The sequence below is a fragment of the Oncorhynchus masou genome, chromosome 3, assembly GCF_036934945.1.
Source record: "Oncorhynchus masou masou isolate Uvic2021 chromosome 3, UVic_Omas_1.1, whole genome shotgun sequence".
Lineage (NCBI taxonomy): Eukaryota > Metazoa > Chordata > Actinopteri > Salmoniformes > Salmonidae > Oncorhynchus > Oncorhynchus masou.
Window position 1 is genome coordinate 25,793,138 of NC_088214.1, and position 13,540 is coordinate 25,806,677.

The window sequence follows — 13,540 nt, forward strand, 5'->3', positions numbered from 1 at the left end:
TATCCATTCTGCCTTGCCTATCTAAGGTCTTCGAAAGCCAAGTCAACAAACAGGTCACTGACCATCTCGAATCCCACCGTACCTTCTCCGCTATGCAATCTGGTTTCCGAGCCGGTCACGGGTGCACCTCAGCCACACTCAAGGTACTAAACGACATCATAACCGCCATCAATAAAAGACAGTACTGTGCAGCCGTCTTCATCGACCTTGCCAAGGCTTTCGACTCTGTCAATCACCATATTCTTATCGGCAGACTCAGTAGCCTCGGTTTTTCGGATGACAGCCTTGCCTGGTTCACCAATTACTTTGCAGACACAGTTCAGTGTGTCAAATCGGAGGGCATGCTGTCCGGTCCTCTGGCAGTCTCTATGGGGGTGCCACAGGGTTCAATTCTCGGGCCGACTCTTTTCTCTGTATATATCAATGATGTTGCTCTTGCTGCGGGCGATTCCCTGATCCACCTCTACGCAGACGACACCATTCTATATACTTTCGGCCCGTCATTGGACACTGTGCTATCTAACCTCCAAACGAGCTTCGATGCCATACAACACTCCTTCCGTGGCCTCCAACTGCTCTTAAACGCTAGTAAAACCAAATGCATGCTTTTCAACCGATCGCTGCCTGCACCCGCATGCCCGACTAGCATCACCACACTGGATGGTTCCGACCTTGAATATGTGGACACCTATAAGTACCTAGGTGTCTGGCTAGACTGCAAACTCTCCTTCCAGACCCATATCAAACATCTCCAATCGAAAATCAAATCAAGAGTCGGCTTTCTATTCCGTAACAAAGCCTCCTTCACTCACGCTGCCAAGCTTACCCTAGTAAAACTGACTATCCTACCGATCCTCGACTTCGGCGATGTCATCTACAAAATTGCTTCCAACACTCTTCTCAGCAAACTGGATGCAGTTTATCACAGTGCCATCCGTTTTGTCACTAAAGCACCTTATACTACCCACCACTGCGACTTGTATGCTCTAGTCGGCTGGCCCTCGCTACATATTCGTCGCAAGACCCACTGGCTACAGGTCATCTACAAGGCCATGCTAGGTAAAGCTCCGCCTTATCTCAGTTCACTGGTCACGATGGCAACACCCATCCGTAGCACGCGCTCCAGCAGGTGTATCTCACTGATCATCCCTAAAGCCAACACCTCATTCGGCCGCCTTTCATTCCAGTACTCTGCTGCCTGTGACTGGAACGAATTGCAAAAATCGCTGAAGTTGGAGACCTTTATCTCCCTCACCAACTTCAAACATCAGCTATCTGAGCAGCTAACCGATCGCTGCAGCTGTACATAATCTATTGGTAAATAGCCCACCCATTTTCACCTACCTCATCCCCACAGTTTTTATTTATTTACTTTTCTGCTCTTTTGCACACCAATATCTCTACCTGTACATGATCATTTATCAATCCAGTGTTAATCTGCAATATTGTAATTATTCGCCTACCTCCTCATGCCTTTTGCACACATTGTATATAGACCCCCCTTTTTTTTCTACTGTGTTATTGACTTGTTAATTGTTTATTCCATGTGTAGCTCTGTGTTGTCTGTTCACACTGCTATGCTTTATCTTGGCCAGGTCGCAGTTGTAAATGAGAACTTGTTCTCAACTAGCCTACCTGGTTAAATAAAGGTGAAATAATAAAAAATAAAAAAAGATGTGTGTAACCATGTGTTGCTTGTAGAAAGGGCCTCTTGCCTCTAAATGTAAGCATTTTCTACCTGTATAGGAAAGCCTTCAGAATAAACGTTCCTGCTGTGTGACTATTTTTGCTTCTCTCTCTCGTCTCAATTTAGCCAATTCAATTAGCTATATCAGCACAATAACTCCCTGTTATACATCATCAAAGCATTATCACATCTCTCTTTCCCTCTGTACAGGGCTCTATCCAGCAGCTGGTGATCAAGCCGGACCCCAGGGCTGCAGAGGATCAGTGTGAAGAGGATGATCCCTATGTGAGTGTCTACACCACAGCCTGTTCCATAGATATGTATTCATCCATAGCCTTGAGCTCCTGATATTCTAAAGGCCTTGCCAGCACAAATTCTTTAATATGTGTTAAGCTTCTGGCTCTCAAGACTAAATGATACATGACTTGACTCTCAATAGAGCATACTGGTGGCTCCCTCTTGTGTTTAAAATATGAACTACTGTTTCTGGTTGATTGCTTCACTGGCTCTCCACTCATATCACTCACTATGTACAAAGCTGCCACTATTCTGGCCTTCTGTGCCTAAATGATGGAATGAAGAGTTAGTTTCCTCTAGTGGTTAGTGAGAGAAATGCTACTTCTAGGTCACTGGTGTCAATCTCTTTTTTATTTTAATCTCACCTTTATTTAACCAGGTAGACTAGTTGAGAACAAGTTCTCATTTACAACTGCGACCTGGCCAAGATAAAGCACAGCAGTTCGACACATACAACAACACAGAGTTACACATGGAATAAACAAACATAGTCAATAATACAGTAGACAAAAATAAAAATCTATATACAGTGAGTGCATATGAGGTAAGATAAGGGAGGTAAGGCAATAAATAGGCCATGGTGGCAAGATAATTACAATTAGACACTGGAATGGTAGATGTGCAGAATATGCAAGTAGAGATACTGGAGTGCAAAGGAGCAAGATAAATAAATAACAGTACGGGAATGAGATAGTTGGATGGGCTGTTTACAGATGGGCTATGTACAGGTGAAGTGATCTGTGAGCTGCTCTGACAGTTGGTGCTTAAAGCTAGTGAGGGAGAAATGGGTCTCCAGCTTCAGTGATTTTTGCAGTTCGTTCCAGTCATTGGCAGCAGAGAACTGGAAGAAGAGGCGGCCAAAGTAGGAATTGGCTTTGGGGGGTGACCAGTGAGATATACCTGCTTCTTTGAGTAGAGATGTGTGGTAATATCTCCTGTATTCCAGGCTTCTGGGGATGGGAGTGGGGATGACACGTTGCATGACCGTGAAACAGATGACAAGTTGATGAAGAACATGGAGCGAAAAAAGGAAACAGCACGGGTGAGTAAAAGTGGGAGGTGTGAGCACGGGGTGTAAGAGAGGAATGTGTTCGGTGAAACAGAATGTCAGCGGACGCTGGGTGAGCGTTGGTGAGACAAGGAACGTCCGCACAGCTAAGATTGGCTTGGAAACAAGGCACATTGTTGTCTGAGCAACACTCCCTGACAGACTTGATTGGGACGTCTCTTACATGTAGCAGAGCAGCTTTTCTGTTTCATCAGTTGAAATTTGTCCTGGTACAAAACACAAGTATGTAAAAGTGAACACAGGGGGATATATTCAAGTTCAAGTAGGAAGATTCAGAACCTCCATCTCTACCCAGAGATAAGTCTCTACACTGGCCTTTCATGTGTGTTATGGCTATGGGTAGCAGTGGTTATTTATGTACCTAATGAACACCCCTTTGTTGTTGTCTGTTTCTCTTCCTTTGCTGGATTGCTCCAGATTCTGGCTGTGTGTATGCTACATTCACTTTCATCCTCCTATCACTAGCCGTGTAACACACTGTACTTGTCATCTCACTCTGCCCCTAAATAAATGCACAATCTGCCCTGACCCCAATTACTATAAATAAATATATTACATAAGCTGTCTGTTCTTATTTGAATCTTGTCCAGATGTTTTAATTAGCTAGATATTTCATGTTACTCCTCAAGATTTCAAATAAATTGGACATTGTTTTATCAGTTTACTTACTGTTCATTCCTGCTTCCCTCCCTCTTTTTACAATATCTCCCTCCCTGATTTCCTTTCCCTCCAGCCAGAGGACATGCTAAGCGTGCCAATGCAAGCTCCACCCACAGAGTCTCCAGAGTTGGAGCTAGATGAGTACGCTGTTCACCTGACCACCACAAACAAAGCACATCAGGAGATGCTGCTCGAAGTTGGGGAAGGCAGGTTCACCATACTTTGATCTTAACCAATCATGTCATGGCATTACAGGGCACTTTCAAATAACGTGAACTGGTGACTATGTAAATTACTAGATTTTCCCTTTGCATTGATCAATCTTATTTGTCTCTCATTGGCTAATCTAGTTTTTTTTTAATGTTACCTTTATTTAACTAGACAAGTCAGTTAAGAACAAATTTTTATTTTCAATGACAGCCTAGGAACAGTGGGTTAACTGTGGCAGAACAACAGATTATTACCTTGTCAGCTCAGGATTCGATCTTGCAACCTTTCAGTTACTAGTTCAACGCTCTAACCACTTTGCTACCTGCCGCCCCAGGTAGTCTAGTGGCTAGAGCGTTTGTTGTTTGAATATATCAAATATCCCTCAATGGTTAGCATTAATTGAAGCCTCATTGGTGAATCCTATTGGTGTCGCTTTTTCCTCTCAGGATCCCACCAAACAGAGGAGCCAGGGGAGAGGTCAGGGGATGTAAGTAATAGCTTAGATTATTACACGTAACGTGCCTCAAACCCTGATCTGCTTTAAATGCTTAAGTTATTCAGCTTAAGTTATTCAGTATTTAATAGATTTTACACAATGTTCTCCTGCTGATCCTCAGGGCAGGCCTCTTAGCTACGGACAGAAAGGAGAGCGAGGAGAGCCTGGGCCTATGGGTCCTGCTGGCCCCCGTGGCCCCCCTGGCCCTTCCACTCCTTCTGAGGATAGGTCTGGCCAGCCAGGACCAAGGGGCCCTCAGGGGCCTTCAGGGGCCCCTGGGGTGCCAGGGAAGGACGGACAGCCTGTAAGCTTTACCTCATTATAATCTCCCATTACTCTGTGATACTAGTACATGTTTGATTATGTGTATTATCTTCACTTGATAAGATTGAACAGATACATCTAAGGACTGTTCTCATTTCAGGGAAGCAAGGGTGAAGATGGAGACCCAGTGAGTACATCTGGTCTTGTGTCAAATGTGTATGGTTTTATGTTATTATATAAATATACTGTGTGTCTTTAAATATGACCTATGTTAATCCCCACAGGGACAAAGAGGACCTCATGGATTCCCAGGGTTGGCAGGAGAGGTTGGAGTCAAAGGAGATAAGGTACAATAATTACAAGTAAATAAATATATATATATTTGTGTATGAGATAGGCAGTTAGTCTTACCATGTGTTCTCTTCTGTACAGGGGGACACAGGAGTAGGCTTACCGGGGCCTCCAGGCCCTCCCGGACCACTCAAATCTCACAGTGTACCGGTGGGTGTCAGTGTAACATCCTGGAAACATTGGATTGAACTGGGGATCAAATGGGGATTTGTGTTTAATTGCCTGTTTTCCTTTGAATTGCAGTATGGAGAGGATGCACTCGGCTCTGGCTTTGGAGACCTTGACGATACAGAATTTATCAGAGTAAGAACATTCTTCTAATCTGTCATTCTGCTGTCAGTCTATCTTGTGAGCGGAACAAGTCATTTGGTGTCACTCTAAAGCGGAAAGGTGGAATAAACGTGTCAGGAGTAGGTTTTCTTGATTGAACACAGTTCTCTATTGAGAGATTTCTGACAATACAAACACTCCAACACAATCAATGAGAGTCTCCCAAGGAACAACATACACATTCGTCTTTAGATGACACAGGAACACAAGAGACTATTAGCTTTCAACTATAACAACAATCACAGATTTGTCACCGGCTTAATGGCACTTCTTGGATAGCTCCCCTCTCTTGGTAGCCATTCTAGATAGTTTAGCTTCATCCCCTTTCCTGCTGGTTCCCTCCTCTCTCTTATAGGGGAAAGAGAATATGTCATTAGTACTGTCAGCTGTGCTTAATTGCTTCTGGTTACCTTGTCTCACATGCCTTGTTGGGCTACTATAAGTGAGCTCAGCCTGCCCTCTGGTGTTCCTTCCACAATCTGTTATGTTTTTTCCCTCTAATAAAACGTCTCTAGGATGAGTATTTGAGCCTCGTATTACCAGCCTGATCTCGCAAGCTCTCATAAATATGTTTCACTACATGGAATCACATATTTATATAAACTTGCGATATCAGGCTGGTAGTAAGAGGCTAAGCATATTCACCTCTCTGTGTTAAATGTGTGCTATGGCATCCCATATCCAGCAGGTAGGGGTGTTTCATCTGATCACATAGAGTTGAGACCACTACACTATAGTGATGTGATGATTTCACAGTGAGGTGTCCTCTCTCTCCTAGGGTTCCCCTGGTCCTCCCGGCCCTCCAGGTCAACCTGGCCCGCCTGGTCCCACCCGTATCTTCGAAGCCTCCGAGGGCTTATTCCCTGGACAACCAGGTTCTCCAGGGCCACCTGGTAGAGACGGCCTTGTTGGAAAACCTGGACCACCGGTGAGATCTCTCTCTGTCCCATGTTATCCTTATTAAGATCCATTATGGATGGTTCCCCGTTTCCACCAGTTACCAACTGTTGATGTTCCCACTTTTGTTTTGTATTGTAAATGTTATTTTATAGTCTATATGTGTATGCATGCATTGTAGCTGACAGTGGTTCCCTCTCTACTCTCTGTTGTTATTGACCTGGCTGTCCCTGGCCTTTATTGTTTCAGGTGATTGAGGATTGGTTTAGTGGTTCTGGCTCGGGCTCTGCGTTTGGCTCTGAGTTTGGCTCTGGGCTTGGTTCTGGCGAGGTATTGCCCTGGTTCCGTTACTGAACCAGTGGGCTTGAAAAGGAAGACTGTACTCTCCAACCATGTTTTCTAACAGCCTGGCCCATTTAACTTACTGTGTGTGTGTGTGTGTGTGTGTGTGTGTGTGTGTGTGTGTGTGTGTGTGTGTGTGTGTGTGTGTGTGTGTGTGTGTGCTTCTGCTTATAGTTGTTTACCCATCTATGAAACCATCAGGGCTCTATGCTCATCCCCCATCCTCTCATTAAATGAGAAACAACCCAGGTTTGACTTTAACTGCCTTGATGGACATTGAGCTTGAGCTACAGTATGTGTTTCATACATCAAACATGGTCCAGCTACATTGGAGAGAACCTTCCTTTTTATATAAGTCTGTTGCGTGCGTGCTTTCACTAACTGCATTGATGGAGCTTGCACTTTTATTTATTACAGTCGATGAGCCATGTTGTTCCTTCGGGAATGGCAAAGGGAAAATAGTGGCAACGGCTGGCTAAGATTTATTCAACATTTTGTTAAACTATTTAGAAAGTAGAATATCATATTTTATGATGAAAAATAACTAATTCTGTTGGATTAAAGTAATTGAAAAAATAATCTCATCATGAATAATTATGAGAGACCTTTTAAATGACTTGGAAGTTATCTTTGCAATGGTATATATGGTAGCTACTATGACACTAAGAAAAGCAAGACAGTCTTGGTCATGGTTGACTAGTCACTTGTGTGACCTTTATGTGCAGGAGATTCAGAGAGCGACGGTTGTGACATCACATCTCTCTGCTGTTGATTTCAGGGTCCTACTGGTCTGGATGGGGATGCTGGGCTGACAGGGCCTACAGGTCTGAAGGTAAGATGATAGTAACTCAGGAGGCTATTGTTTGTATTTTACAAGGGAAATTAGCTGGCTCCCATATTAACATGTCCATTGCAAATGCTTACTCAAATCTATCTATTTTCCTCACATAGGGTGAACAAGGACCAGCTGGACCAAACGGACCAATGGTATTTTAACCATCTGACAACTCAGTTATCAATTATAAAATGCATAAATCAAACAATGAGAGCTTTGTTCCTAATCATGCTGTTGACATGCAGAAGCATCTATTTTAGGTGTTGTCATTTTAAGTCAAAACTATACTTTGTTCTTCATAGTCAGTTAAATGGATCTGTTCTTCCTCGCAGGGTGTATCAGGTGACCCAGGGCTGACAGGAGCTACAGGACCGAGGGGACCAGAGGGGAAGACGGGCGACCCTGGACCTCGGGGGCTGCCTGGCCCCCCCGGACCCCCAGGAGGAAGATTTTTTGTCGAGGTGCTGTTTTGTTGATTTTACTGTTGAGTCAGTTTCCCATCATACTGTTGTCTTGTTTTGTCTCTATTGATTCTGAATGCAATAATGCTGTGTGTTGGTGCTTGCAGGATGTGGAGGGGTCTGGGAAGAATGACATGGTCCTTGGCACAGAACTCAAAGGCCCTCAGGTGATTGAGATTGGTATATGTGTGTGTCTCCTGTAGTTTTGAAGTCCTTTTACATTGTATTTCACCTTGAGATCCATGGGAATAACTGTTGTTATCTACTCTCTTCTGTAGGGACCTCCTGGTCTCCCTGGCCCTGCAGGACCAAAGGTAGGATTACAAACGAGGAAAATAACTAGGCTGTGGAAAAAACTAGGTTCACATTGAAATCTGATCAGTTGTATATCCTGTTTTCTACAGGGTGAAGATGGGAAGGATGGTGCTCCTGGATTGTCAGTGAAGGTTGGTTGCATCTCTCTTACACCACCTTCTACAATATTATTAGTGGACATTGGTGGATGTGTCTTCACCTGTGTTCTATCTCTTTTCAGGGTGAGCCTGGTGCTTCTGGACCTGAGGGACTCCCAGGGCTAGCTGGGTTACCAGGTGCCAGGGTCAGTATTGAACCAGAAAGTATAGCATCATCTGCAGCAACCATGAACTTAAAGTTTGTAGCTAGCTAAACCTCAGCTACTACCTGGCTACTATTTTTAACTGTGTTGTGTGTGCTTGTCTCTGCAGGGATTGAAAGGAGACAAAGGTGATCCAGGACCAAAGGTATGTTAGTGTTAGACATCAGAACGACTCCAAACTAACCCTGATGTGGGCTGTTCTTCTGTTCATCATATGTTCATCATATAATATTTGTGGTTGTATCAAAGCCTGTTACAACATTATAGACCATCTTTGGTTGTCATTCAAATGGCTTGTTGAGTTCATGGGGGTTCTTTGTCCTAACTCTCCTGTGTGCGGTGTCTTACAGGGGGAGTGTGGTCCTGATGGACACAATGTACCTGGTCCTCCTGGTCCTCCCGGCCCTCCAGGACCAATCATCAATCTGCATGATGTACGTCCACCCCACACACCTCTCATCCCCTGTCTGAGTGCTGTTTCACAAATAACACACACACATTGAACAGGAATAGAGCTGTTGTGGTTTATTAAGGGTTATTAAACTTTATGAGCATTCATAACAGGAAGTAACTTGAGTTGTCTGTCACCATCCACATGGTTTTCATATATTCATAGTTTGTACAGTATGAAAAGCTTACAGCTAGTATAGCTACATTAGATTTGCTACTGTAATCAATATGTCATATGTTTATCCTCAGCTCCTCCTGAACAATACAGAGAGCATGTTTAACATCACTGAGATACGTGGGCCCCCTGGCCCAATGGTGAGTAGCACAATGTTAATTTGAGGTATTTCTGAAACTAGCCCATTATATTTAAATGGCAATATCCATTATGCTTTACATTAAATAGTCTGGATGCTGGAGCATGGCACATATCAATATGCCTCAGGGCAGTTTGCATGTATTGCTATTTCATGCATGGGCTATGATGCTAATTATTCATTCACATCGGTCATGCGTGAAGCCAGAACGGCGTGTTTTCAATTGCCATGCCTATTTACTAGAGATACTCAGCTAAGGGTCAACCTAACCACCCAAACAACCATAATGCGTACTTGATCCATAATACAGGCTGCTTATACAATGCATACGCTTCGCCTACTTACATAATGCATACACATACACTTAACTATGATGTTATCAGTTTTAAAAGCTTGTTCTTACATTACAGCCTTGGAAATGTTTCTGCTGTATTTTGTGAGATGGATGCTATCATGCTAGCATATTCTGCAAAGACACTGCATGCTACTTTATTATTGCATGTGATTGACAGCTATGCTGACCCAGTCCTGCTACCTGCCTGTGTGTGTTTTGTTGCATGTCACAGGGCCCTGAAGGCGAGCCTGGCAGAGCAGGATTCCCTGTAAGAGCAACTCCATACTTAATATGTGATTACTGGGTTGTTCCACGAAAAGAGTGCCCTTTCTTTGATATTTTAAGTAGAAATTGTGCACTAATATTGAATTTTAAAAGTCTGTGCTGTTTAATATAGACCACATGAGGAATTCAAGAAATATTTTTTTATTTTTTTTTATATATGAATAGAGTCTTGCTGAAGTGCCAATGTTCAGCATTTTGACATGTCCCTCCATCAACCCTGTGTCACTTCTAGGGAGATTATAACTCACGTAATCCCAAAATGTCTCCCAAGTTTCACCCGCATTGTAAAACCCTAGTTATTTTGTTGCTTTGACAAAGTCATTTCTGATGATGATTTGATGTGACAAGTGATTCATTTACAGTACGTCTGTCCCTCGTGAACTGAACTCGTAATATGGTGAAACTGTTTTTTTTTTTCAAAAGAAACATTGAACATCTATTATTCAAATCATAGAGTAAAAGCAGGTGAGCTGGTTCTACTATTTTTGGCAATTTCCTGGTGTTTTGTGGTGGAAAACTGAGTGGGTCGAGCATAACATATCAACCCTGTTACCCATAGATAGACAGGCCAGAAATTATTTAACAATTAGATTTTTGGGGTGAAGCTTGCATTCAATTGCCAATCCCTGCTGCACACAACAAGCTTCCATTCCCCCTGTCACAACGCAATTTATGGCTGATTTAAGAAGAAATCGTCAAGGGTCAACCCCGTTACTTTATTTTTTATTAACCTCTTAAGATGGGAAAACATGTTTTTTATGAAGTTAGACGTGGTGAAATCAAAAAAAGAATTTGACCAAGGTACACTTCTCAAAGGGCACCGAATTAGTGGAACGACCCAACCCCATATATAACATTCAGGGTGGATTGTATATTTATGTACTACTGTAAATACCATGCTGATTTAATTTTGTCTTTGCTGCCATGGGAAGGAATTGGGTAGGTTCTTTATCATAATGATAAGAGTCTGTAGTTCTGAATATAACATATTTTGACTCACCCACTATAAGTAAATATGCTCTAATATGCTTATCTTCTCTGTCCATAATTATTATTGTGGTCTTTGCCCAGGGCCCAAGAGGACCAAAGGGTGACAGTGGGCTTCCTGGTTTTCAAGGTCCACCAGGAATGAAGGTAAGGATCAGGAGCTCTGTTAATGTTTACTGTCCCTCCATGTCAGATAAGTACTACTTCATGGATCTTACATCAGATAGGACTTTAACAACCTAACCAAGACCTGATGATCATGTCTATGTGTCTACTATGTCTTTCCTCCTCATAGGGTGCGAAAGGGGAAGCTGGTGTCACTATCGCTGCCGATGGAACTGTGTTGACAAGTGTCAGGGGGCCTCGGGGACCAAAAGGAATCAAGGTGACTCCTCTCTCTACCTCTAGGGTTAAAGGTCACTGTATGGTAGTGGTTTTCTGATGAATAGGTACTCTGACCATGTCGGTGTGCTTTTCACAGGGTGAGCGTGGTTTCCCTGGAGCTTATGGTGTCATGGTAAGTCTATGATGCCTTGTAAAAGCATAAAATAATGCTCTATAGAAATGTACACTTGTATTTGTTATACATATTGGTATCTGTAACAACTGTAAACATCTACTGTCTAGTAGTGGGTGAACGTGAAATGATAGAAAAGCATGTTATTTTTCAGGGACCAATTGGACCAACTGGACAAAAGGGAGAATACGGGTTCCCTGGTCGACCGGTCAGTGCTTATTGTCAACTCTCTGCTGTTTTAATTTGGTTGAGTAAAATATGAGTCACTGTAACTTTCCCTGTTTAAATGTTGGCCTTCTTACCTCCGCAGGGGCGACCTGGAATGGCAGGGAAGAAGGGAGACCAGGGAAATGCCATTGGTCAACCAGTAAGAATCGCCATCTTGAAACATGATTTTATGCGATTACAGTACAATCAACTAACTAAGTGACAGAAAAGTGAGGTGTCATTGACTGTGATTGATTGATCTGTGTGATTGTGTTTGTAGGGACTTCCTGGTCCTCCTGGCCCTCCCGGACCCCCAGGACCAGTAACAGGGCTCAACGGAGTAAGTACAGTATGCCTGTATAAGTACACATTGATGTCATTGCTGTATAAGTACACATTGATGTCATTGCTGTATAAGTACACATTAATGTCATTGCTGTATAAGTACACATTGATGTCATTGCTGTTTCTCTACTATAACTAGTATGCGCTATGGAAGAGATTGGTCCTTTGATTTAGTAGCAATGTTCATATAGAAGCAACAAGACACACCGGAGACAAACAAAACAGAACAACAAAATGGTAGTTTGTCTCCAAGTAATGATCTAATGTCAACACATGAAGAACTCGCTTTCATTGGATATCCAGATGTCGTCAATGATGTCAATATCAATGCTGATGTCATAATTTTCCTCTGAACCTTAAAGACAGTTTTTCCGGTCCGTCCCAGACCGTTCTGCAAAACACCAGTAAGTTTGTGTTTGAGCCCCTTTAAGGCTCTTTGGGTGTGGCGGCGCATGTAAGTCCGTGGGCTCTTACCCCTAACAGGCAGCCCCTCCCTTCCCTCCCCTCCTGTCTGCAGCCGTGCTGTCTCCCTTCGTGTTTCCTGGGTTTGTGGTGGTCCTCACGATAGCATAAAGCTGGCTCCTGCTTCTCCGCAGGTCAGAAGGTCATGTGACATCATAGTCACTTTACATATACAGTATTTATATATCTCAACCACACTAACTAGCCATATTGACTTCAACGCATCAATTTTAGAATCTATGAAGAAGAAAAAAATCAATTTTCTGCCTGCTTTATGCTGACGGTGTAAAAATTCCCCTTGAGTGTACTTGTTCCTTTAACTCTGAGCCCTGGTTTGGCAGGGTGGAAGGTCTCTACCCCCGGCATGTTGCATGAGGTTTTATCTGTTGTTTTTTAGCTTTACAGGGCTAAAAAGTTAAGGCTAACTCCTGTGATTCAAGGTGACCAACCAAAATAAGAACTTTAAGCCGAGTTCCTTACTACCTCTTGCCATCCTTGTCCTCATTGTATGTTTAACTTTTGTGTGCAAGGCTGGCATGGATGTTTGGATGTAATTACAAATCTCTCTCCTATAACATGTCTTTTGATTTTCAGACATTTTTGAATGGCCATCTTGACTGAAACAAAACAACTATACCTGTTGTATATAGGATGTAAAGCTGTTTTATTGTTGATTATTTGGTGGTGGATCTGGTTGTGGGTATAATTTCATATTTAACCATGTAGTTTGTGAAATCCTTCCACAATAACAGCACAATAACCATACCATTTTGACTTGTAGGTTAATGGCAGCAAAGGGTCTTCACAAGGTAAGTCATCAGATATTCCATTGTGCGCAAGACATACATTATACTCTTGTGAAAATGAATCTGAGCATACAGGGTGATCATCATAACCGTATGATCACTAGTCTATGGACAAATATTTTCAACATATAAATACAGATGAGCTCAGTGGTCTCATACACCTGTACTGTATTTCTGTGAAGGTGGCAGGAGAAGAAACGGAGGTGCTAAAGGGGAAAAGGGAGAGGTTGGACTTCCTGGAATGCCTGGAGAACCAGGTATGCATGTGCAGCCAGGGGTGCAGTTTCTCCTCCATTTAACTTGTTTGTTGGCAATAAT

General features: G+C 42.9%; 1 protein-coding gene across 4 annotated transcripts in view; it reads left to right on the plus strand.

Moving 5' to 3' along the window:
- Positions 1–13,540, plus strand: part of col15a1b (collagen, type XV, alpha 1b) — a 45,820-nt gene that overhangs the window by 28,297 nt on the left and 3,983 nt on the right. For 2 of the 4 annotated variants that reach the window (XM_064936334.1, XM_064936331.1), the window contains 30 exons: positions 1,898–1,972; positions 2,931–3,026; positions 3,787–3,919; positions 4,370–4,410; positions 4,541–4,723; positions 4,844–4,870; positions 4,968–5,030; positions 5,116–5,184; positions 5,278–5,337; positions 6,143–6,292; positions 7,382–7,435; positions 7,555–7,590; positions 7,771–7,899; positions 8,007–8,066; positions 8,178–8,213; positions 8,304–8,345; positions 8,435–8,497; positions 8,625–8,660; positions 8,866–8,949; positions 9,215–9,280; positions 9,846–9,881; positions 10,970–11,032; positions 11,181–11,270; positions 11,367–11,402; positions 11,557–11,610; positions 11,713–11,769; positions 11,890–11,949; positions 12,317–12,358; positions 13,198–13,225; positions 13,405–13,479. In XM_064936334.1, coding sequence (XP_064792406.1) covers positions 1,898–1,972; positions 2,931–3,026; positions 3,787–3,919; positions 4,370–4,410; positions 4,541–4,723; positions 4,844–4,870; positions 4,968–5,030; positions 5,116–5,184; positions 5,278–5,337; positions 6,143–6,292; positions 7,382–7,435; positions 7,555–7,590; positions 7,771–7,899; positions 8,007–8,066; positions 8,178–8,213; positions 8,304–8,345; positions 8,435–8,497; positions 8,625–8,660; positions 8,866–8,949; positions 9,215–9,280; positions 9,846–9,881; positions 10,970–11,032; positions 11,181–11,270; positions 11,367–11,402; positions 11,557–11,610; positions 11,713–11,769; positions 11,890–11,949; positions 12,317–12,358; positions 13,198–13,225; positions 13,405–13,479 — 2,044 coding nt within the window. The remainder of the gene's footprint in view (positions 1–1,897; positions 1,973–2,930; positions 3,027–3,786; positions 3,920–4,369; positions 4,411–4,540; positions 4,724–4,843; positions 4,871–4,967; positions 5,031–5,115; positions 5,185–5,277; positions 5,338–6,142; positions 6,293–7,381; positions 7,436–7,554; positions 7,591–7,770; positions 7,900–8,006; positions 8,067–8,177; positions 8,214–8,303; positions 8,346–8,434; positions 8,498–8,624; positions 8,661–8,865; positions 8,950–9,214; positions 9,281–9,845; positions 9,882–10,969; positions 11,033–11,180; positions 11,271–11,366; positions 11,403–11,556; positions 11,611–11,712; positions 11,770–11,889; positions 11,950–12,316; positions 12,359–13,197; positions 13,226–13,404; positions 13,480–13,540) is intronic. The other 2 variants (XM_064936332.1, XM_064936333.1) reach the window with 2 other exon arrangements.